At 40.0% G+C, this 22,836-nt stretch overlaps 3 protein-coding genes across 4 annotated transcripts in view; 2 read left to right on the top strand and 1 right to left on the bottom strand.

The window, feature by feature from the left end:
* The window catches only part of pde8a (phosphodiesterase 8A), a 43,851-nt gene extending 39,465 nt beyond the window's left edge, over positions 1–4,386 (top strand). Inside the window, exons 19-22 of the mRNA XM_080053933.1 lie at positions 52–184; positions 1,195–1,359; positions 1,463–1,592; positions 2,249–4,386. Of these exons, the coding sequence (XP_079910059.1) occupies positions 52–184; positions 1,195–1,359; positions 1,463–1,592; positions 2,249–2,355 (535 nt within the window). The 3' untranslated portion in view covers positions 2,356–4,386. The remainder of the gene's footprint in view (positions 1–51; positions 185–1,194; positions 1,360–1,462; positions 1,593–2,248) is intronic.
* A 1,518-nt stretch (positions 4,387–5,904) lies between these two features.
* LOC307252819 (KH homology domain-containing protein 4-like) lies at positions 5,905–15,001 on the top strand. 2 transcript variants are annotated; one of them, XM_080030620.1, is made up of 14 exons: positions 5,905–6,043; positions 6,896–7,166; positions 7,272–7,442; positions 7,652–7,728; positions 8,125–8,177; positions 8,313–8,512; positions 8,922–9,130; positions 10,814–10,874; positions 11,130–11,187; positions 11,402–11,637; positions 11,908–12,012; positions 12,502–12,587; positions 13,090–13,208; positions 13,622–15,001. In XM_080030620.1, exons 1-14 carry the CDS (start codon positions 6,015–6,017, stop codon positions 13,753–13,755), a joined length of 1,809 nt encoding a protein of 602 aa, XP_079886746.1. In that variant the 5' UTR covers positions 5,905–6,014; the 3' UTR covers positions 13,756–15,001. The 2 variants fall into 2 exon arrangements, with proteins under 2 accessions (XP_079886746.1, XP_079886747.1); XM_080030621.1 differs by having other exon boundaries at positions 7,272–7,391; positions 13,622–14,929.
* fsd2 (fibronectin type III and SPRY domain containing 2) lies at positions 14,701–22,106 on the bottom strand. The gene is made up of 13 exons (XM_080030810.1): positions 22,069–22,106; positions 21,219–21,477; positions 20,638–20,733; positions 20,122–20,355; positions 19,973–19,995; positions 19,156–19,277; positions 18,516–18,680; positions 18,204–18,338; positions 17,685–17,838; positions 16,915–17,048; positions 16,381–16,513; positions 16,120–16,296; positions 14,701–15,327 (listed from the first exon to the last, which is right to left on the bottom strand). The coding sequence occupies exons 2-13, from the start codon at positions 21,462–21,464 to the stop codon at positions 15,078–15,080; spliced, it is 1,869 nt and encodes a 622-aa protein (XP_079886936.1). The 5' UTR covers positions 21,465–21,477; positions 22,069–22,106; the 3' UTR covers positions 14,701–15,077.
* Positions 22,107–22,836: the final 730 nt, after the last annotated feature.

Raw genomic sequence — 22,836 nt, 5'->3', positions numbered from 1 at the left:
ACCCCCCCCCCCCACCTCCACCCTTCTACCGTCTAATTTCTGCACATCTAGGAATGAATATCGAACACTACGGCAGGCTATCATTGACATGGTGCTCGCCACCGAGATGACCAAACACTTTGAACATGTCAACAAATTTGTCAACAGCATCAACAAACCGCTGGCTGCTCTGGAGGAGAATGGGGTGAGATTGAAAAGTGGAATCACGCTGCAGCGCTTTTACGATGTGTGTTTTTTTTTGTATATACTATATTGCATACCTGCGTAGAAAAAGTTCTAATTTTAGCATTTTTTTCTTAAATAGATCAGTGTTGTGCGTCAGAAGCAGGAGGGACACGCATGGGTCAGGCTCTTGATAAACAACCCCCTATTGAAATCTCATTCTGTCACACACACATTCTTTTCACAGAATCATCCTCAGTCCTACAGTATATAAAGCAGCAATAGTTAACGAGCCTGAGAGAATGATGATACCGGTTCAGGGGGGCTTGTGGCCTGTTGTTGCATGGGGCACAGATATCTTTGTGGGGAGAGAATTTTACAACTCGGTACCATCTTTCTCATCTGTGTGTGGAATGCTCCACACAGACATTTTAAAGTTGACTTGCCTTTTAAAGGCAGGAATTATCCGTAATGATCAAATGATTTGATACAGATTTCTTCCCTGAATATGTTGTAATTACACTGAACATATGGGTCAGTTTCCCACGGATTAAACATGTAAGTGTGTGGTATATAAGTTTATGCTGATTGGAGAAAAGAAAAAAAGCTCTTTGGGCCTTTGTGTCACACATGCTTTCATGTGATAGTTAACCTTTAGACTCCTCGGTCTAAATAAAACAAGAGACCCCACTCATCTCGGCTTGGCTAAATAGACCTTCTGTACTCCTGCTTAACATAATTGTCAGTGAATTCAATCATCAAACATACGGTAAGGCTGCAAATCATGTGACAGCTTTTGCCATGCCGTACTATTTTACATTTAAGTGTTGCTAGAGCTCATAATGAACAAGCCCTGAGTACAGACCCTCCCTCTCCTTACATACGACTAAAACCTAAACATCATCTGCTGCCAGTGCCATGTTTTATCTTCTCAGTTTGGTCAGTTATTTTTAAAGCTGTTGAGGAGCTGTCTTTTGCCACTATCAAGCGGATCTTCAGTTGCCTTCGTGTGTGTGTGTGTTTTCTTTTTAGGGAAACGGTGATGAGGAATCTGTCAAAAGTATTTTGACAACCCCCGAGAATCGCATCCTTGTCAAGCGAATGCTGATTAAGTGTGCAGATATCTCCAATCCATGCAGGCCTCTGGAGCTCTGCATAGAATGGGCCGGACGCATCTCGGAAGAGTATTTTGCACAGGTAATTAGAAAAGAAATAGAACGTGGCATAATCGGTGTGTGGAGATTTTTTGGAATTAAGCAATGTTTTTGTTTGTGATGATGACTGTCTGTCTCTGTCACAGACGGACGAGGAGAAGAGACAAGCTCTACCAGTGGTCATGCCTGTGTTTGACAGAAACACGTGTAGCATCCCAAAGTCCCAGATTTCCTTCATAGACTACTTCATTACGGATATGTTTGATGCATGGGATGGTAAGACCACACAGCATGACGCAAACAATAGAGACACATACACTGTTCTTTAGTAAGAGAGACCTGTGGACAATAGCAGCATAGACAGACTATTCAAAGTCACATATAACAATAATTTCCTCACTAAAGATGACAATCATAAGTGGCATGTCCAGTGTCTGAGTATAATTGAATTTTTGGATATCTTTAAAAAGTATGAGAAACTTCACTTCTATCAACTAAACTTTCCATAATCATTCATTCTGAAAGGTTATTACAGGAGGATTTGTTCATATGTTGTTAATTGTCTGATTTATGATAGCCAGCATTTTGTTCTTAAAAACATGCCAGAAATGCATTTTTAAACCTTTACATAGTACATTTGATATATGAAATGAAAAAAGGCTGAATCCAAAATCTGTTTTGTAAAATCTTTAGATACTAATATGTTAAAAAACTAAATGGAGATTTAACTATGCCTTTTTTTTTGGCAGCTATGATTTTAGTTTTTTTAAAGAGATGCAAATGTACACATTATTAGTTAGATATTGCCAAATGTGCACATTTCTTCAAATATTTCTGTAGAAATGCTATACAAAAAAAAGTTAAAGTAAATACAAATGTATTCATTAATTACAAAATACAGAACTTCAACGTCTTTTTTTTTATCTCTCCAGCTTTCGCAGACCTCCCCAACCTTATGCAGCACTTGGACAACAACTTCAAGTACTGGAAAGGCCTGGACGACAGGAAGCTGCACAGCCTGCGACCGCCTCCAGAGTAGGCCCTGCTGCGGTGTCCTGACCTGGGACTGTGCGGTCCGGGGGGACAGCCCTCCTCTCTGCTCTGGTGCTGAGGGGGGGAGGGGCGTGTCTCTCTCCCTGCCAGCCAATAGGGGCCTACTCCTCCGCCTTCACTCTCCTGCTTCTGTAGCACAGCGAGCGTTCCACATGTCCGTCCATACAGAAAAAAAAAACACAGAGGAACTTCCTGACTTGGAGCCTTTGGCAGCAGTGAACATTGCCGGCTTTACGAACCTATCAGACGAGAGAACTGTGACAAACAGACACAGACACACAGCATCCTTATGAACTTGTCGTGCCTCCTCAGGCATTCACAGTGTAGCCGGTCAAGTGCTATGACTGAGAGAGGGTCCTTACAAGACCAAGCATCCGTCCTCGAATTACCACGTGGGCTCTCCTGTCTGCCTGCGAAGTTGCTGTTTGAGTTTTTTTTTTAACTGCTTGTTTACTGAAGGAGCAAGCAACATTGGAGGAGTGGATGAAATTGGTCTGGATATGAAGGTGTCCAATTACCTTTGACCTCCATTCCCTATGCTGGCAGCAAGGCAGGGCAGCTCCCTCTGCCCCCAGAGGCCACACCATGAAAGAACACTCCACTGCTTTTTTTTCTTTCTTTTTTTGGCAATATATTCATGTGTACTTTGGAGACACATCCAAGTTGGCTGTCACAACAGACACATGGGAGGGGATGCTTTATTCTTTGGGTCAGGGAGTGGATCTTTACTTTAGGCCACTGCTGAGGGACAAAAACCTCAACGTCATGATCATAGGTAACTAAGTAATTACAGATGATTTGGTATTTAAATTTTTCCTAGATGTTCCATATTTTCTATATTCAAACTCATAAGTGAATTAGTGGATGAAACCGAACAAAAAAATTGATTTAAAAAAAAGAGAGAAAAGCCAAAGCTGATGAAGACAAATACTACTATACCTCTCGAAAAAAAATCACAATTATTATTCGTATGAAGCATTACCATATTAAACATTTTTATTTTCTTATCAAAAGTACAGTACCAGTTTGAATGAACACTTTTGTATTGCACTGTAAACAATATTAGAAATGTCTACGTCTCAGTGATTTGTCAAGGTATGGGATGTTGCATTGTAGAATAAGCTGTTATTGTTGATCATCAGGAGTTTGTGTGTGCGTGTGTGTTTGTGTGTGTGTATGCGTGTATGTGAGTATGTTAGAGCTGTAGTTGTGGGTGTGTGGGTGTATTCATTGTTGCAACAATCCCTTACTCTTGGTTTAATGCTGTAAACCGCTTGACATTTGACAGCAGCAGAAATATGTGAAAAAACATTTTGGACTTGAAAAAATTTTCTCCCAGAAATTTTTGTATCTGGTTTATCCTACTGAAAAGACTGCCTTATTTTATACAATATTTATACAGTACATCCCACTGTGCAACTGCAACGGACATCTGGGGTTTTTATTATAACATAGTCAGAAGGTTATGTTCAAGTAAATCTCAATATTTTTATAGACAATGAATTTTACACTGGATTTGCAGCAAATGAGATCAACCATTCTAGCTATCTGGATACCTGTGAATTGGACGGACACGAAGAGCATGTATACAGAGAACTAAATGGTTAAGAAGGATGTGGATCGCAGAGTTGTCTATCACTGTCTTTAAGCAGTCTCCTAGAGGCCAGCTTGCATTGATTTTTTTGATCAAACATCATTCTATTTTGGCCACTTGTCCAACATCCTTATGCACAGACCCAGGGAACAGCTTTTTGTTTAAGGCTGGTTTCAGATTAGGATACTAATATATGTTAAAGATTGTTGCTTATTAAGATTATGTCCTCTTTAAACAGTATATAAATCCCATAACAGCTAAGCAGATGATGGTTAATAAGATGTATTGACCGTGGTTATCTTTGTTTCTCTCTTATGACAGAATTGTACACTCAATCAGGGGATTTGTTTTGTTCCTTCTGAATCACATCTTGGACTGAAGGCACGGAAAAACAATTAGAAACTATTCAATGAAAAATAAAATAATGTCAATTATAAATTTGTTGTCTATTTCCTGCATTGATTAGATGTCTATCCTGCTACGGATGTCATCTTTCTCGTCTGTCTAGCTATGTTATACCTTTTATGGTTACTGGCTTTACTTTAAACTAGCTTAATTTTTTGGGGGAATCAAAGCTTTCCAGTATTATGAATGGATGCGAATATACATCTCAATGCAGTTTAAGGTAGGTGGGAAATAAACAACTGTTCCTCATGTATATTTCATTTTGTTGAGCTGTCCAGTACAACCTTCCTTCCGTCCTTTTCTGTTGCTTTAGACAAAGCCAAATAACTATCACCTTTATTTGTGGCAAACAAGAATCAGTCAACTAAACACAGAAAAATAATTTTAAGCCTTTAAAATAGTACTTTCAGTTTTCTCACAAGGACACACTTTATAATACATGTTCTCACACTTCGTGGCATACTATTTGTATGAACAAAGTGTGAAGTGGCTGCCTTTTTTGATGCAGTTTTGAAGTGAACACCAGATTTCCTTTCAGGGAGAAAGGGCTACAGTTTGTAGGTTGGTTGTGTAATGTTATTTCAAACATGGTGATACAACATGCAACATGTTTTTCTATATTTAAACATAGAACATATTACTCTTGCAGTATATTCATATTTTCTATTGTTTCGTAATGTCCGATTGAAGGTTGGGGGACTGGGATAAAACTGGTACATCAATGGAAACAAGTCCAATTCATTATAGGCTACTATCCATGTCAATGTCTGTTATGTTGTATTTTATACATTGTCGTATTAGAAAGTTTTCAATAAACAAAATCAAACAAAAATAGGGAGAGGAAACCGATGCTGGGTACCAAAGAAAAAGTCAGATTACCGTTACGCCCTACTAGTATTCACCTTGTCTCCCATTTACCACACAATGGATCAACTCAGAACAAACATTTTTACTTCTTGTAAAAGTGTATCTGGCTTGCATCTTGTGGAAATGGAGGACTTTATTTGGGGATTTTTTGTACACTTATCATATAAACAAATAAAATAAATAAATTAGCCTAGATGACACGAGTTTGCATGAAAACAGCAAACATGCTTGAAATATTGACATCAATGGTATTGAATACCTAATAGAAGGTGTTATGTAATGTAATGTGATGTGACTGTACCTTTAATGGAGTGCCCAGCTTTTCTGTATTGCCCCAGAGCTCCATAGCAATACTCTGGCCATGGATTCATACAAATAGGTCTTAAATAAAATGGCTAAAGATCCTGAGTCAATTTGAAACGTTTTACTTAATTTTATGTAGTCTATTTTGTAAACTAGGTGGCCTTTATTTTCTGATGCAGTACAATAACAATGTTATTTTAAAAGAATATGTTTTTATATTGTAAAATGAACCTGTTATGCTCCTTCAGGTAGTGTTCAAGGACCTATTATAAGACCGTGTTAAGAACATGGTTAAGAAGAGTGTTGCATAACAGATCTGCTTAACTTCCGCCGGGTCAGACTCTGCGCGACGAGTCGTCAGAAGAAGTCGCCGGCGCCAGAGGGAGGGAGAGAGAGAGAGAGACCCGATGGCTCCCGTCGTTCAACTACATTATAAACTGTTTTAATTTTTGCTGCATATTGAGTGGAGTGGTGCTATGTCTTCGGGAATGACTGGGCAAACACCGTAAGTTTTCCGTGAAGTTTGGTTGTCGTAAATACATGCGGTAACTTGAATAACGTTGCAAGAGCAATCAAAACACTGTACACAACAGCTAGTTAGCTTCCATGGTTATGGCCTGCTAATAAATATTAGCTTGATAGGAATAATTTGTGCGCTTAACGTCAACATCAGTAGGCTGGTAGTGTACGTTCCCAGAATACTCTTAAATGGTATTACATCCTGTATTTATTGAAACTATTGGTGACACAATCGTCTAAAAGAGAAGATATTAACATGCTAAGTTAGATGGCTTAGCATTAGCTTCGTTGTCGATTAGCGCGAGCTAGCAATCTTATGCTGTTTTTAGCTTAGCTGACAAGTTATTCATTGTTGGCACAAAGTACAGACTAATGTTGGCTTCATTAAAAAGACATAATGTTTGCCAACCAACCGGATCCCGGCAGACTATTTAAAAGTTTTAAAGAACATTAAATACGTTCACACTAAAGTAAGGCCCTCATGCTATTTAAAGGTCTGAAATCATATACTAATCTTGACATATCGAGGACCATCATTTACTTTCATGAGATAATTTGTAAAATCTTTTTTATTTTATAATTAACACATGCCTCAGCATGGCATGATCCGATATGGTCACCTCAAGATATTTAGTGTGACACATTTTTATTATCATAAACTTTGTAGTTGTGCAATTTGAATGACCTGAAATAAAATACAATAATGACATGCCAAATTATTATTGTATCTGTTCTATTGTGTGTTCCTACTATATAAAATGTAGGTTCTTCTTCTTTCTATGAACTTATATCATTGTTTGTATTTGTTTGGCGGTGGTTGTGTTTTTTTAATTCTCAGGTGCCTCCCCAGCCGATGGGATCAGCCAGCGCAACCTAAGCAGAGTGTAGATGTGAGGACACAGAGGAGTAGTGAAAATACGCCACACCATGTCTCCTTATCGGGAGTCGTCAGCTCTGCTGGTTCAAACAGTACAGCTTCTCAGCCGCCAACAGGAGAAACGCAAGCGCCTCAGGGAGGAGTTGAAATGGCTGCGGCCATGGCTGCTAAAATAAACGCCATGTTAATGGCTAAGGGAAAGCTGTTGACTCCTCCACCATTACTTGCAAAGGTGCACATGATTTAAAAAGTTGGAGCAAATATAACTGAAATGTGTCTTGTTTAAGCATTCATTAGAGTGCTTACAGTTTCCCCTGTCGTTTCACTTGTCTTTTAGACGCCTCCATGTGTGCCTGTGCCAAATACCACAGAAGAGATGGTGGTCACAGAGGTCGACATAAATGATGTACCGCTAACCTGCAGGGACCTCCTTACTAAAGGAAAGACACAGGAGGAGGTTAGTGGAAACTGGCTATGGCACACCGCACTTGTAAAGACAATATGTAAAGTAAGAAAAGTTAAGAAAATAGGTGTTACTTTGCAAAAAACTATTTTCAAAAAAACTATTTATTTTTGTGAACTCCCAGTATAGCAATTAATCTGTGTTTTGCCTTATTCATTTAAACATTTATCCATCTGTTTTGTGAATACGCTCTTCACATATTATTCACGTATTCCCTCTTGTGTCTGCATCAAATTTCCTAATACCTTTTCCAGATTCGACAGTGTAGTGGAGCAGTCGTCTCAACAAGAGGTTACTACATGACTGATGCCAACAAGGGAAAAATAGTAGGGTATGTACTAATACTACTGAAGGCCAGATTCTAATCCGAGTCCTTTGATATATGGTACCAATCCAGTATTCAACTAATATTTACCTAAATGTTAACTTAATATGTACACGGGGAAAGAATCATGTTATCATAGTTTTGACTAGAATCGCTGTCATACGGATCTCTGCAATTGTAGTGATAAACCGTCTCATTGCTTATTGCTTGTCAGAGAAATCTCAACATATTTACCAGAACTGCATTGTCCATCAATTAAAAAATAAATAAATATGTTTCTATAATTAATCCTTAAGTGTTACAATAATACTTCTAATAAGCACATATGTTTTGAAAGAGTGCAGAAGTTCTGTATTGTCCATAACATTTCTGATTTAGCTTCTTTTCTTATTTTTTTTTAAGACAAAGACCTTTGTATTTGCACGTCCAGGGAAAGAACCAAGATCAGGTTAATAGTAAGTAGCACATTTTGGCATTGCCTTCATCAAATATATTTCACAAATATCGTAAACATTTGGAAGCCTGTTCTTTGCGTCGAGGTATTGAATATATGGCCGAAGTCTAAATATTTTTGACTTGTGTAACATCAGAGGCTGTCCTGAGGATAAAGGAGATCATCTCCGAGGATTGCTTAAGGGCTTCAGCAGCATCAGGAGGACTTCATGTGCCTGTAGTGCCTCCGCTCACCATCTACCCTCAGCCTCCTCGGGCCCTCCTTCCCACACCTCTGCTACGGACGGCCAACACCAACTCAGTGCCAGGACATCGGCCTGCCGCTCCTCATTCAGGGGTAAGGAGACATGACTGCTGTGTTGAAGCGCAGCACACTCCAAATGGTGACGAAACCTGTTTATTGCTTTATGAGTGTTGTTAGTCCTTCATGTGGGTGTGTAACACTAGCAAATGCAATCATTTCTTAACATGCTTGTCTGTGGCTTATTATAGCTTATTATATATGTCAGATTTAGAGCTTTAATAAAGTGAGGCTAATGAAGACCATGTTGCATTTACTGATACCCACCTCTCACATTAAGTAGCGGAGAGAACATCCTGGTCTACAGGGGAAAGCCCTGGATTGCTGCATCTGCTTACAAAGTTGTTGTTCTTCCAGTCAAGACTTTGTCAATAATTAGAAATGTCAATAAACAATCTACATGTGCAGGGGATACAAATAAATCCCATTTGTCCATTATCCACAGAGTTTTGTGCACATAAAGATTTTTGTGGGTCTGGACCAGGCGTTGCCTTCATTCAATGTGAATGAAAAGGTGGAAGGTCCTGGAGGTACATACCTTGGTCACATCCAGACAGAGACAGGCGCTCGAGTCTTTCTCAGGGGGAAAACTTCTGGCTATATTGAACAAGCATCAAAACGGGAGTCCTTTGAGCCTCTTTATGTCTACATCAGGTATGTTTGTAACAAACGCTCACCTTTTTTAGAAACAAAAAGTCTTAAGAACTCAGCTTCATATTTATTTGGTACTGCATTTCCTTATGTATAAAACAATTATTAGAATACTAACTAGAATATATTCTTATTGATACTTTATTTTTCTGAATTAATGAAGTTAACTTAAAGGTCACATATTATGCAAAACGCACTTTTTAAATGTGTTGGAACATAACTGGGTCCACGGTGTGCCTAGGGACTGCCAAAGTAAAAAATAAATAAAAAATCTCTCCTTTCCTCACCCTCCCCCTTTCTGAAAACCTCTCCAATATACTCCAGTCAGAATTCTCGCCGACTGTAACGTCACAGTCGGCACAGCCACTTCCCCCCCCACATTAGTAACCAGAAACTTCCACCGTGCAGTAGTCTATGATAACCCCCGCCCCCATTTCTTATTGGTCCACGGCCCCGAGATCCGATGGAAAATTTTCCGAGCGACAGCCATGTTGTTTTCCCCGCTAAGCGACCAGATGCCCGTAGTACAGCAAAGCATGCTGAATGTCACATACACCAACACAGAATGCTTTTGCTCATACTCCACTAATTTATCTTAACCACAGCAGTCTGAAAATGCCTCGTTTTAGCAAGACAAAGCATAGGAAGGTAATAGAGTCGAAGTCTAACTTTATTTTTTATTTTTTTTAATTTATTTTTTATATATATTTTTTGGGCATTTTTATGCTTTATTGATAGTGCAGAGAGACAGAGGTGAAATGGGGCAGAGAGGGGAGTGACATGCAGAGAACGACCGCAGGTGGGAATCGAACCCGGGTCTGCTGCTGGGCCCGGCCCGGGAGGGGGACGCCTTACCAACTGAGCTAAAGGCGCCCCCGTCGAAGTCTAACTTTGAAGCTAATTTTTTCACAGATTTTTGTGATATTGCTCATAACAAGCTGTTTATATTCCCCACAGCAGTCTGAAAATGCCCCGTTTTTAGCAAGACAAAGCATTGGAAGGTAATAGAGTCGAAGTCTAACTTTGAAGCTAATTTTTTCACTGATTTTAGTGATATTTTTAGCCGTTTGCTTCCGAGCTAGCTTCGCAGTAGCCTCCATCTTTTGCTGCATTTTTATTGTGAACATGCCGTTTCCATTAGCTTGTGGCTGTCAGTGCATCTGTATGAACATAGTCTTTCATGTAGACAAGGATCGGTCATGTCAAACTGTTCAAAGTGCGGATGAGCTCCTGCGTTACTAGCACTAGACATGGTTCTTCTCAGGGTAAACCTAACCGTGGTAACATGCAGTACAGGCACGGCAAGCTATGGACCTATGGGCCGACGCCAATGGCTTCGCTTCCAGACAGGGGCGGGGGGAGCTCATAGATTGTATATTTACGAGGGGAGCTGCAGCTCGGTTTCAAAAATAGGCCATTGTGAGATTAGCTGAAAATCAGGGTATAGAGGCATACTACAATAAATGATCTGAACGGTTTTTTTCAGCAAACAACTAAAGAAAAACGTATTAGGGACCTCTAAGACCATATAATATTGACAGAAAAGTGTATAATAAGAGACCTTTAACCTTTTAATTTGTGACAGTCATCAAAGATGCTTATACAAGCAAAATCCTCTTTTTTTTCTATTATTCCTGTTCTCAGTCCGTTTCATCATATTTAACATTGGTCATTTGTGTATTACAGCCATCCAAATGCAGCTGGATTGGAGGCAGCAAAGAAACTCACAGAGAGTCTGCTGGAAACAGTGAGTTTATAATATTGTCTCTACAAATACAGTTGATAGGTTTAAGAAGGTGAAACTATTAAAGCATATCATTTCACCAATACCTACCTCCTAAAGTGAAAGCAGTAGTGTGAGCCACCGGATCTCCAGAAATAGGTTTTGAGTGCTCTGCACCTACCCACAATACAACTCAACTGAAAATCAAGCAACACAGCCTTTGTGGATTGTTATTTTGCTCTTTACATATATTTTTTTAATTTTTCTCTCATTCTCCAGGTGAGAGCTGAACATGCCAGCATGGTGTCGATGTACACAGCCACAGGCTCAACACAACGTGAGTATATTTTTACACCTTGTAACCAATTCCAACATGGTGAACGCATATATCAAGTACTAGCTAACTGCATTCTTCTTGTGGTGATAAATCCTCCCTTGGCGTCTTAAATTGCTCAACAATAGGTTGAAATAGTAGGTCACAGTTGTCAAAACACAGTTATCGATTCATGTGATATATGCTATTAACTCCACGTTCTATACTTTCATTTCAGCATACGCAGCACATGGATTTCCTCCTAATAGCAATTACTCTAACCAGGGATCCTGGTATAACTACCCAGCAAATGGGTATGCTGGTGGCTATTCAGCGTACCCAGGAGCCAGTGGTTATTGGAGTAAGGCAAATGGTCCCCCAAGTCATTCTAACATTTCGACAAACCCTCCATCTTCTCAGGCAATGGTTCAGTATCCAGTGTGTCCTAGGAAACCGCGTCCCTATCTGGTCCAGGTAATTGCTACATATGCGACTAATAATAGTTTTCAGCAGTCATTATTATTAGTTATTTTATTGATTGATTTAGATCAATGCTTGTAGTAAGTCATATAGCTTAGGTGTTATCTCAAGCTAATCAGCCACCAAGTATGTTTTAATAACTAGATGTTAATAGGTTTATAATAGTCCACCTTATAGTGTTGTCAAGACACATTAAAACAGTTGTGGCCTTTTGAGCAGTTGCTGCAGCATCACTGTGTATGTGTTGGTTTTGCTCTTCTGAAGGATCCTGGCAGCAGTGCGACAGTGGAGCCTGGAGGATCTTTAAACACCCCCCTTGACTCAGGAAGTCCCAAGCGTCATTTCCAGGAGGGGGTCAAGGAAGGACAGGTTAGCAAAATGGTTTCAATCACAGCCCAAACCCCAAATCTTTTACAATTAGACTCATCATTTAAGAAATAATTGTATGTAAACTATGCTTGTTTCAATTTGTCCTGCATGCTGCCTCTTGCCTATTTATTTTCTAGACTACTTGAGTAGTGACTGACATCATAAATAAACATGTTTGCCGGCTCTTGTTTGAGGCTTAGTAAACGTTTTGTTAAGAGGAAATTCAAGAGCCCAAATTAGAATTATAAATAAAACTAATACTCCAGTTGATACCTAGATTTTTCTAAAAAAAAAAAATTATAATTTATTTATTTATTTTTGCCTTTTCACCCTTAAAACATTTTTTTTCAAAGATACAAATTCACTTCCTAAGCATTTTAACAGGTCTTCAAATGCGAAACAACACATTTTCCTATGGACCTAACCAAATCTTAATACATCTGTTTTATGTATTGAATTATTTCAAATCTTTTGTACTCTTCTCTTTAGCCTGCCAGCAGCTCTCCAGAGGCTCCTGCGCATCATGAGTCTGCACTTCCTGCCTCCAGCGTCAGAGGGGAGAAAGTAGGAGAAAGGTCAGTGGGAATCTTGGAAGAACTTTACACTATATTTCTTCAAATCTTTTTTCAACCCTTTTACTTATTGTTAATGTCCCGTACGTTTCTTTTAGCACAGTGCAACTCCTTCAAACTTTTCTTTGGAGCTCACAGGGAAGACATTTCAACAGAACAACCTACAGTTTTCAAACTTTGGTGTCTTGTTGGAGTGGTACATCTGTAGGGCGCTCTGTGTTATCGCCAGTTCTGCTTTACCATGACTCAGCATTTTCAGACCCTAGATACAGTAACACAGGCGTTTGTGATCAGCTGATTACATCTCAAGCTGTTTCTGCCTCTTTGTCACAACTACTGCTACTATTCTTATTAGTACCACCACTCTTTTCTTTTAAAGCATTTACATTTTTTATTTTCCACTAATTCATAATTTCAGCTAGACTTTTTCTTAAAGGAATGCATTTTCTAGTTCTTCATGAAACTTCTAAGGTGTAGAAATTGATTGTTTTTCTTTTCTCTTCAGGTTTCTAATGCCTCCACCACCACCTTCCTTTGTGGCTCCATCCCCTGTGGCACGCAAGAGGCCGAGAGACGTGGTACCAGAAGATCCATACAGTCTGCCCGTCAGCCCCGCCTCATTGGGTATGCATTTCTTTATATCCTGAGAGTCTGAGGACTCAGAATTTTCTTTTTGTGTAGATTTGTCTGTTTGTCATCTCCCCCCATGGAGGAATGGGAGAGGAGTGGAGACCTGTGTGAATCCTCTCCACTGGTAAAACCCACTAACTGGCTCTTCTTGTATATGTTTTTTGTCTTTCCCTTGTTTTCTCTCTCAACATGTGTCCTCGGACCTGCCTGTTATGGATGTGTGCTCTGCTGCCGTTTCATTTGATATCTTCCCTCCCCTGGCTGTGGATCAAACCAACTCAAAAACCACCGCTAACATGGGGCTCCTCAATGGGTTTTTCTTTTTTGTTTTGTTCTCTCTTTGTCCCGCCCCTCCCTGTCTTTCTCTTTCTACTTTGTCTCTCTCCATTTCTAATGTGCCCTTCCAGGTGTTCAAGAGAAGGTGTTGGAGAAGAAGTCTAAAGTGGCTGAAGATGCATCAGGGCTAGTGCCCTATGGAGGAGATTCCTCCGATGATGAAGAGGAGGAGAGGTCACGCAGCAGTAAGACATATAAATCCTAACACCCGACCTGCCCCATGCCCCACTGTCCAGGATACCACAGACCCAAAGTCTCTACATTCACTATAGCTACACAGTTTTCAAACTTAAAACTCCATTAAAGGAAAAATCCACCCCTTTCATTATCATACGCTGTTTTAGGACACCAGTGTTTTGCCACGTTTAACCCCATTTACATCCAAGTAGACATGGGTTTCCTTCATCTCCGTATGCTTTGCGATTTGACACCACTTAATACACTAACATTAATTGTAGGACTTGAAAGACACATTTTCAGATTGACAACTTAATATAGCAGTTATGGAAAGTACAGATGATCATAGATCGTAGCACTTGGAGAAAATAAACTGGTAAGGTCTTTGTATAATAACCAGTTTGATGTTTGATGGTGCTCTCCTGGACTCCTGGATTTTATTTGTCCTGGTGTGGTTTTGCTTTGTGTACTTTTTTGTTTCAGTTCGTTATTTCTCCTCACTGAATGTCTTTCTAAATTCCCTTTTACACAATGGGTGTGCACCTTTTTAGTTTTAGTCAGAGGTGGGGCATATTTAAATGTATGGCCACCTAAAAAGCAAATGTAAATAGAAATAGCCTGCCATCTTGTCCATTGTTTGCATAAATGTTTGTAGCCACATGACTTAAAATGCAACACATCTTGTGGCTACATACCATTGGGGAAATTTGAGGATATGGTTTTAGTAAATATAGATCTGGTCTACAGTGTTTACCTCCCTTGTGTTATTGCTGTCTGGATAATCTTTTCTTTTTGTACTCTAAAGGGTCTCAGTCTTAAAATATGCACTTACCAATCTCTTAAATGGCAGAGGAATTGTCTGTTGACTAAATGTATACCTTTTTTGAACCAAATAGCCATTTTTAACAGTGAAAGTATTAAGGGTGGATTTTTCCTTTTTTATGAGATGTGAATACAATTGTATGAAAACTGATGGATTTCTTAAAATACTTTTATTTCATTTCTCAAATCATTTAATCAAAAACAAAGCCCCCTTATTTCAAATTTAAACACTTGGTCTGCTGCAGTTACTGATGGTATGAATACATATTGTAAAATTCAGTGAAACTTTTTCTTATATTGGAAAATGTTGTTTGCCTGTTCCCATGGAATACTATAATAAAAGAACACTGAAAACCCAGTATTGTCTTTAGATGGCACACATTTTGTCCTGCTCAGGAAGGTCAGCAGCTGGGGGTTCACAATGTAAGGATTTTCTTTATTTGGGATGTCAATCAGAATGCTGGTAAGTATTCAAAACAAAAGGTATTTCACTTTCCACTAGCCCTGGGTTTATTTCCTGTTATTTTGTCAGATGAATGTATATGCGGGAGCCTCTATGCCGTTGTGCACAGTAAGAGCTCCTGGGTTGTCCAGGCTAAAGCAGGGATGGACATAATTTCGGAAATGACAGTGGAAGGTGTGCAGGTGTTGTTCCAGATCCACATTATAGAAGGATAGAGTCCCCCTCTCATAGTCCAGAGCCACTCCTATCCGCACTGGGTTCACTGTTATCCTCAGGTCAGGACTCCAACCACTTTCCAGAAACTCATATTTATGCCTAAAAGAAGAAACACAAAGAAGTTCTAAATATAAAGATTTTTCCCTCATCCTGTTCTGGATGCAGAAGGATTTGCTGAGGAAAGGAAAAGTTCTGGGGGGGGGGCTAAAAAAAAGTATTGGCCCAGTTTCCATGAACTGCAGTAGAAGTCCCTCGGTGGATCAGCATGCCAATTGTATCGGATTGGCTAACACATCTGCATTTATGTGATCTGTGTGAAATGAGAGCTAGTTTCTCTTTACCGGCTTGCACAACACTTGGGGGGGAAAAAGAATACTCCTTGAGTAACTATTGATTATTAATAAGTGACTGAGCGGCAAACCAAGGCTACTTTAATTTTTTGTTTTGTTGAAACTGCTAATTCCTCATTGTTTGACAGACCCTGCTGCTGTTGTTAGCATTTAAATGAAGTTTCCTTGTAACATTTTACTATTTCATTCTGATCCTATCAATAACCTTCCATTTGCAACAAAATGAAAATAGTTCTCGCATCAAATTAGTACACATTTTATGATTAAGAAGTGATATGATGAGAAGCCATTCAGACAAATGTACAGTAGGCTACATTATCCTGTGGTATGATGTTGCTTACGTTAAACTGTTAGTTGGTCTTAGTAAAACTGTAGTAAAGTTTCCTAATAGACTTTAGTTGGGATTTAGAAGGAGTGGTGGTCAAGACAATAACAGCAAATTAAAATCCATTGTATTTAATTATGTTTTACAGCTAGGGTCTCCAGACACTTAATAGCCACACAGTGATGCTATTTGAGCAGAGCTGGTGCACACTGTTACCTGGTTGGAGTGAGGATGTGTCTCATACACCAGGAGGTATTGTTGGCTCCCAGGTACGAGTTTCTCTCTGTGTCCTCGTAGGCAACTCCGATCCTATATTCTGTCACATCATCCACCTCCACTTCCCAGTAATGTCTGCAGCGCACTGGAATCAGATCCCCCAGGACGGCAACACATCTGTGCACACAGAAATAATCCTAATTAACACAAAGTATCATGTTTATTATCTTCTTTCACACAAGTACCCATTGTCTAATTTACCTTGCAAAGGTGTTAGCGTCCAAGGCCATAGCGCTTATTGGAAGCTCCTCATCTCCATAGAACATGGTAAAGCCATCCTCAGACATGGACAGGCACGGATGGGCAGTGTCCTCCAGGAGATGAAAGAATGTACCTGCACAGATTAACAAATATCTGTCATATTAATGTGCAAAAACACTGATTGAGTGAAGTAATGTACTCGCATGTATATCATAGCCAATTTCCACTTGATGCTACATTATACTACAATTATTTAATACCAATTAATTATTCATTGTTTTTCAGATTTTATTTAAAAAAGTTACAGACTAAAGAATTAAGCTTAAAATTCAATTAACAAAAATTCGACAAACAACTCAAGCATGTATTCAAACTAAAAAAGTCGACATATTATTCGGTCAGAGACGAGAAAGTCTGGCGACCATGGTGTCAAGGCATCGATAATAATGATCCAATAAAATAACACTGACAGTATTTCTATAAATCAGTTCATGTTCTGAGTACAACTTCCACCACCTGGCTGATGCTACTCACCTGTTGTGGAGGCAGTTATGACATCACTCCTGTCGCTGGGCCCGCCGATGTTTACTGCTCTCACAGCTATGAGGTAGCGGTGTCCTGCCTGCAGCTGGATCAGACACTGGCAGGTGGGCACAGCTACTATAGACCTGGGAGGGGGATAACTTCTTTTAAAATATGTTAATTGCACAATGATGAACACTATCTGGTTTGGCTTTTGATTCAATCCCTCTACCAGAGTGTAAAGCCATGAAACAACAGCTTGTCTTACAACTCCTGAAATACCAATTGGGCTACTTAACTAGTAGGAACTTTATCATATTTTGAATCATGGACCCATGCATTAATACAACTGCGTCTCCTCTATGCGAATATACAATAACATTTCAAATAAATGGTTTCGACTGTTCACTGATGTGACCCCAAATGTGGGGAAAGCATTCGAGCTGAGGCTAAGAATAGATTTTTTCCAGGACAGCATGTGTCTTGATACAGCATCGCTACAACCACGGGACCTAAAGAATCCCAGGCAAGCACTAACAGAGGCTTGTTTATGGATGTTTTGAAGCTAAACGCCCTAATAAAAGGACAGGCCAGTGAAGACAAATATCATGGGGCGCAGTCCATCCTTGAAGCTCTGCATATCCCGTTGGGCGCATCTGCTTTTTTACTGTCATTTTTTAACCTTATCTTTGTATGTGTGAAAGGAAGCACAGTTAAGGCTTTTTTTTCCCTGTGCTGAATTTGTCTGATCTGTGTGTGCATGTTAATGACACAGTTCTTACTCCGTAATGCCGCTCTGTGTGCCATCGGTGTCCATCTCACTGAGCTCCACAGTGTAAGAGTCTACAGGGTTGGTGTTGCCCGACTCCCAGCGGATCAGAGCAGCCTCTGGACAGCTGCTACACTCCCTTTGCTTGATCACAGGAGGCGACGGCACTAGGAAGAGAGATATATATTAAAAGCAAGTATGTGGGCATGGGGTATGGATTTTTGTATGTGACGACACTATTTCCTAGGCCAAGCATTGATGTTCATGCTCAAACTGCAAAAACTGAAGTACATTTACTCAAGCACTGTACATGAATATTCAATGTAAGGAAAATATGTGAGTAGGCAATTATTGTACACTACATTTATTCTCTCAGACACCAATCAGAGTCAGGGCCAGAGTGACAGCAAAACACAGTTATACATACATGAAAGTGATTTCATGGGAAATCCTGAGGCAACAGAACGATTAACCGTCACAAGTTCGATGACTCCTTGTGTAGCGGTAGGTACTGCATGGGCACAATGATTACCTGTCATGTATAAGGCCTTCTCGCTGGTCGGGCTGATGCCTGTGGTGTTGGTAGCCGTCACCCACAGTTCATACTGAGCATTGGGCAGCAGACCTGTCACGGTGCAGTGGGTCTCCTTAACTTTGACATTGCTCACTGAAGAAAAAAAGGAAAAAACCACATATTTTATTGTGGCTGTACCTATGGCAACACATCGGCATTGCCCCTTCAGAGGTTCCGGTGATTCCCACATATCAGCGGATACTATTTCAACAGCAGATGGTGTCATCATGCAAGTGTGAATCAGCGGTCAGCCTGTCTTTGTTATTTTACCAGGTGGTGCGCAGGTGCCGTCTGCCGGTGTGTCCTCCAGCACCGGTCTGTAGTAAAGCTCGTAGTACTCCACCGTGTCGTCTGAGAACAAGCTCCAGCACACACGCAGGAAAGTCTGGCTGGCAGAGTTGGCCATCTGGGGGTTGATCACTGGGGCGGACGGAGCTATTTTTCATATTGGAGAATATGTTATCGACACTTTTTTTTTTTTAACTCATACCATCAAAAGTGCAAATATAATGTTACAGGAGCAGTTATTGCCAATTCTGCTGTCTCTTACTGCTCTTCCCATGCCTTTAAAGCCCCTATATTCACACATTTTACCACCACCTGCTGGCTTTACTACACCACCACCAGCCTATGTCCTATCTCCTATCTAATGTGGGACCAAGCGTTAAATTGATGGGCTCTAATCACTGTAGTCCCTATTTTTCCTCAATAAATATTTTTTTACACTTTCAAATGATTTCTCATGTAGAGGTGGTAATGGTCAAAGGGCTACCCACAACATCACATATCTTCTTGATGTTGTTAGGACAGTCCAAAGTGTCCAAAAACAATGGACCAAAGAGCTAACCTTCATCTGCACACTGTTCTAACACTGTGAGGGTGACCTGGCTGAGCGCTTTGTAAATCAGACCTGGAACGACGTTGATGGAGTCCATCATGGTTTTGACATCTGACATGTCTGCGAGTGGTGTGTCAAACTCAAGACTGGTAGCCAACGTAAAGTCAAACTCCTCTTTGGCAAACTCCTCGACGCTAGTGACAGACAAAAACAAAGAAACTATCAATACAAAGATTTGACCATAAGGTGAAGAAGCTTGTATTCCGGCATTCATTTGTTTGTAGGAGTATTTATATTACTTGCAAATTGATACATGAACTGTCCGAGTGTTCTTTACTAGTTACTTTTCAGATTACAAATTTGTATTCCCTTCATGTCCAGGGAAAACCATGTATCCCAAAAGTATAGCCTATAAACTGAAGGATAAAGTATTATGGGCCGAGATGAGTCATCACTTAAAATATGCAACCCCCTCCATCGGATTATCTGGAAAATGCAAAAATCGGAAAATGGGGCTGTTTTCTTCTGAGCTCATTAACTTCACTTTGTAGAGGCAGTGGTAACATTACATCACTAACAGGGAGCATTTTCTACATAATGAGCACTTTTACTTTAAACATTTTTAAACAAAATGTGCGGATAGTGAGGTTTTAATTGTAGGGTTTTTACTTGTTGTAGAGTATTTTAGAAGCGGTGTTAGTACTAATAATTAAGCAAAGGATCTAAATACGTCTTCCATGCATCTACTTACAAAATACTAGTCTGAAACGACAGGCAAAACACTTGGATGCGCATTATTAGCCCTGCTGTGTTAATGATGGTTAGTCTTTTGAACTCACACTGCAGTCCCAACTTGTGGCATATTCTAACTGAGAATCATCATAATTACCTTTTAATGGTGGGCATAACTGTCTGTCAATAAAGGTCAAAGAAAGCAATTGAAAAACAAAGTTAATATAAAAAAAACACTAATGAGTATTTTATAGCCACAATCACATTAGAAGCGTAATAAGCACATTGGAATGTCACAGTGGACACCTTGAGGAAAAGCCTCTGGTCTTCACATCGGTAGATCTCCTGGGCCCCCTCAATCAGCTCCTTGGATGAATCCATGGCCTGACCGCAGGACAGAAGCTGAGTGTACAAGGCCTCCAGCTTGCCTTTCTTCTCCTCCTCCAGGCTGGCCGCGCGCTCGTCATAGCGCTGAGCTAAAGTCTGCAGCACATCATTGTAGTGATGCTCCAAGTTCTGCTCCTGACGGCCAAAGTTCTCCTGTGCATACATGTATACGATGATGGTGATGATGATGATAGCAATTAAGAGGTTTAAGATGTGCAAGGAAACAATATGGGAATTAGACGTTTTGGTTACACACAGAACTCTTACATCTTGAGCTGTATTTCTTTCTTTGAGTGTGATAAAACAAAAAAGTTAAAAAAAAAAAGTATTCCCAAATGCTCACATGGCACTAAAACAAAGAATCAAGCTCAAGTTGAAATACATTCCAACAATCTCTTTCACTAAACTACAGAGTCACCAGTAGTTGACATTTACCTCCACAGTGAGAAAGATTTCCTCCAGGTGACCTGCAAAGCTCTCCATCTCAGAGACCTTCCCTTGCAACTGACTCCTGATTGCGACAACCTCAATCTGAAAAAACAAAAACAATTTAGAAGACTTAAGTTGTAGCACTTTCCCTTTTTTTTAATTCAAACCAGTAACAAAAGCTCTTTTTCCAGCCAGTGATGTCAGGACTTTCCGCTCACGTCTGTGGCTTGGTGGTGAAGAAAAAGCTTTCATGTGGACAGCTCCATCTTCTGGGTGGTATAGCTACAAAGAAATCTGAAATGATGCATGCAAGTCCAAGTCCTGAAGTATTATCTGAGGGTCATTTCTAGGGACATAAATGGAGAGAATTAATTCTAGAATTAGTTTTTAATTGATTTTTTAATTTTTCACTAATCATTTTCTCTTTCTAGCGCTGCTGGTTTTGTATTCATGTTACCATTCCAACCGAGACCCTCTTGAAAAATCGCCATTTAAATCTAATTTTGCTTGAACAGTGCTCTGATAGAAATCCAAGAATATTGAACGTGTCAGTTCATGAATCATTGTGTTCATCTAAGTGTCCCCACCTCTGTTTCTCCCTCCTTAAACACATCCTCCTCATCAGTTCCGTCCTCTGCCCCGGTGGGAGATGGAGAGCTGTCCTCACACGGCTCAAAGCGAAGGGACTCGTTAGTGTCCACAGAGAACCTCTGGAAGGTGGAGACGCCTCTGGTGGGCATGTTGTAGGGCTCCATGGTGGTCGACTCTCTGCTTAACTCAGCTTCCTCTGCAATCACACTCAGTCTGCCTTCCCTGATCTCATTCAGGTCCATTGGAGGGTGGGAACTGACAGTTGCAGGAAAGAGGTTAGGCTTATCCATTTGTCATTCAAGTTTCTAATCCCCGACCAAGTTAATTCACCACTTCTGACTTAAAAAGGTGGAGTCAGTAATTCTGGAGAACACTTGTTCTCAAGTGTCAAAATCACTTTGTCAAAATCAGTGAATATCCCCTCACGATCCGCTACGTGTCCGTACTGTGTGTGCACTGGAAAAAAAACTGTGTTAATACCCACCTTAGGCTCTGTAAACTGGTTTGTAAACCAAGGGTATGTAAACAAAGGAGGCCCATCTTGGCCTCTGGCTGAATATTCAATAGATTTTACAGTATGGACAGGTAGCGGATCCTGAGGAGATATTTGCTGATTTTGACAAAAAAAAGTTTGACAACACTGGCATTCTCCAGAATCGCTGACTCTACCTTTAACAAAATCAATAGCTTGAAGAACACTTCAAATAATATTCTAAAAACCATGAATCAAATGATATCTAAAACAAAGTATGAGATCTCAAAACTTCACTCAAGAAAAAAACAACTTTCAGGTGCAGAACAGTCTGATTCAATAATTAATTGTGGATCATTGAGTAGCAAATTTACCTGGATAATTCAGTGAACCAGTCAGTTCTAAACCACCATTTCAGGGGGCAACAGTGGTCGACAAGCCAACTCTGTAAGCAGTCCAACCCTCACCAACAAATTGTGACAAAAATAGATGGGACTCAGATTGCTCAGACGTCAAAGGCATGTCAAACATCCATGCAGGAAGACAGTCATTGAACAGAACGCACAGTTTATAGCAATTAGAAGCCTGAGTTTAGTTAACACTGTACAAAAACTAAAACACACTTTTAGCTAATGAGTGCCAGTTTCCTATTCAGCATTACTCATGATTATTTGTTTATTGGAAATCCCCGAACATGTGATTCAAAAAGGTCAAAGTTTGACACCATGCCAGAGACTTTGTGGTGCTTTCACGGACCCTCGTAAACGGGCATTCTGAAGCATTTGATCGGGAATAACTAAAATTAGGAAATTGGATGCTGTTTCGTTAGCTCGGGGATCAAAAGGGACTGGCATTTTTTTAGTGACTGTTGCTTTGAGGTGGGAATCAAGCAACACTGAGCCTGTACACTCCAAGGTAGGCTATACTACGGAGTTAAAATTGGTGGTTTGGTGGGCTACTTAATGTATTAGCTATTCAACTGCAGGGATTTTATTGTTTCCTCTAGCTTTACATTTAGTTTGAGTTAGTTTGATAAAAACTAATTTTTTATGTTAGATGTGTATCACTGTTTTTAACCCGTTAAAATGTTGTGTATTAAAAGTTCCGCCTTTTTTCAGGCGCATGAAGGCACCTTTACGTCA

This window comes from Ammodytes marinus (assembly GCF_949987685.1).
Source record: "Ammodytes marinus genome assembly, chromosome: 1".
Classification (NCBI taxonomy): Eukaryota; Metazoa; Chordata; class Actinopteri; order Uranoscopiformes; family Ammodytidae; genus Ammodytes; species Ammodytes marinus.
This window is presented reverse-complemented; position numbering and strand designations above follow the sequence as displayed.

Excerpts from the sequence above, each read along its gene's own strand:
- LOC307252819 (XM_080030620.1), top strand. The coding sequence starts at position 6,015 with ATGTCTTCGGGAATGACTGGGCAAACACC. Across the intron at positions 7,443-7,651 it reads TTGTAAAGACAATATGTAAA|ATTCGACAGTGTAGTGGAGC; the intron begins GTAAGAAAAGTT and ends TACCTTTTCCAG. Across the intron at positions 8,178-8,312 it reads GAACCAAGATCAGGTTAATA|AGGCTGTCCTGAGGATAAAG; the intron begins GTAAGTAGCACA and ends GTGTAACATCAG.
- fsd2 (XM_080030810.1), bottom strand. The coding sequence starts at position 21,464 with ATGGACCTGAATGAGATCAGGGAAGGCAGACTGAGTGTGATTGCAGAG. Across the intron at positions 18,681-19,155 it reads CTCCATCAACGTCGTTCCAG|CTCCGTCCGCCCCAGTGATC; the intron begins GTCTGATTTACA and ends TATGAAAAATAG. Across the intron at positions 17,049-17,684 it reads ACACAGAGCGGCATTACGGA|GTCTATAGTAGCTGTGCCCA; the intron begins GTAAGAACTGTG and ends TCCCCCTCCCAG.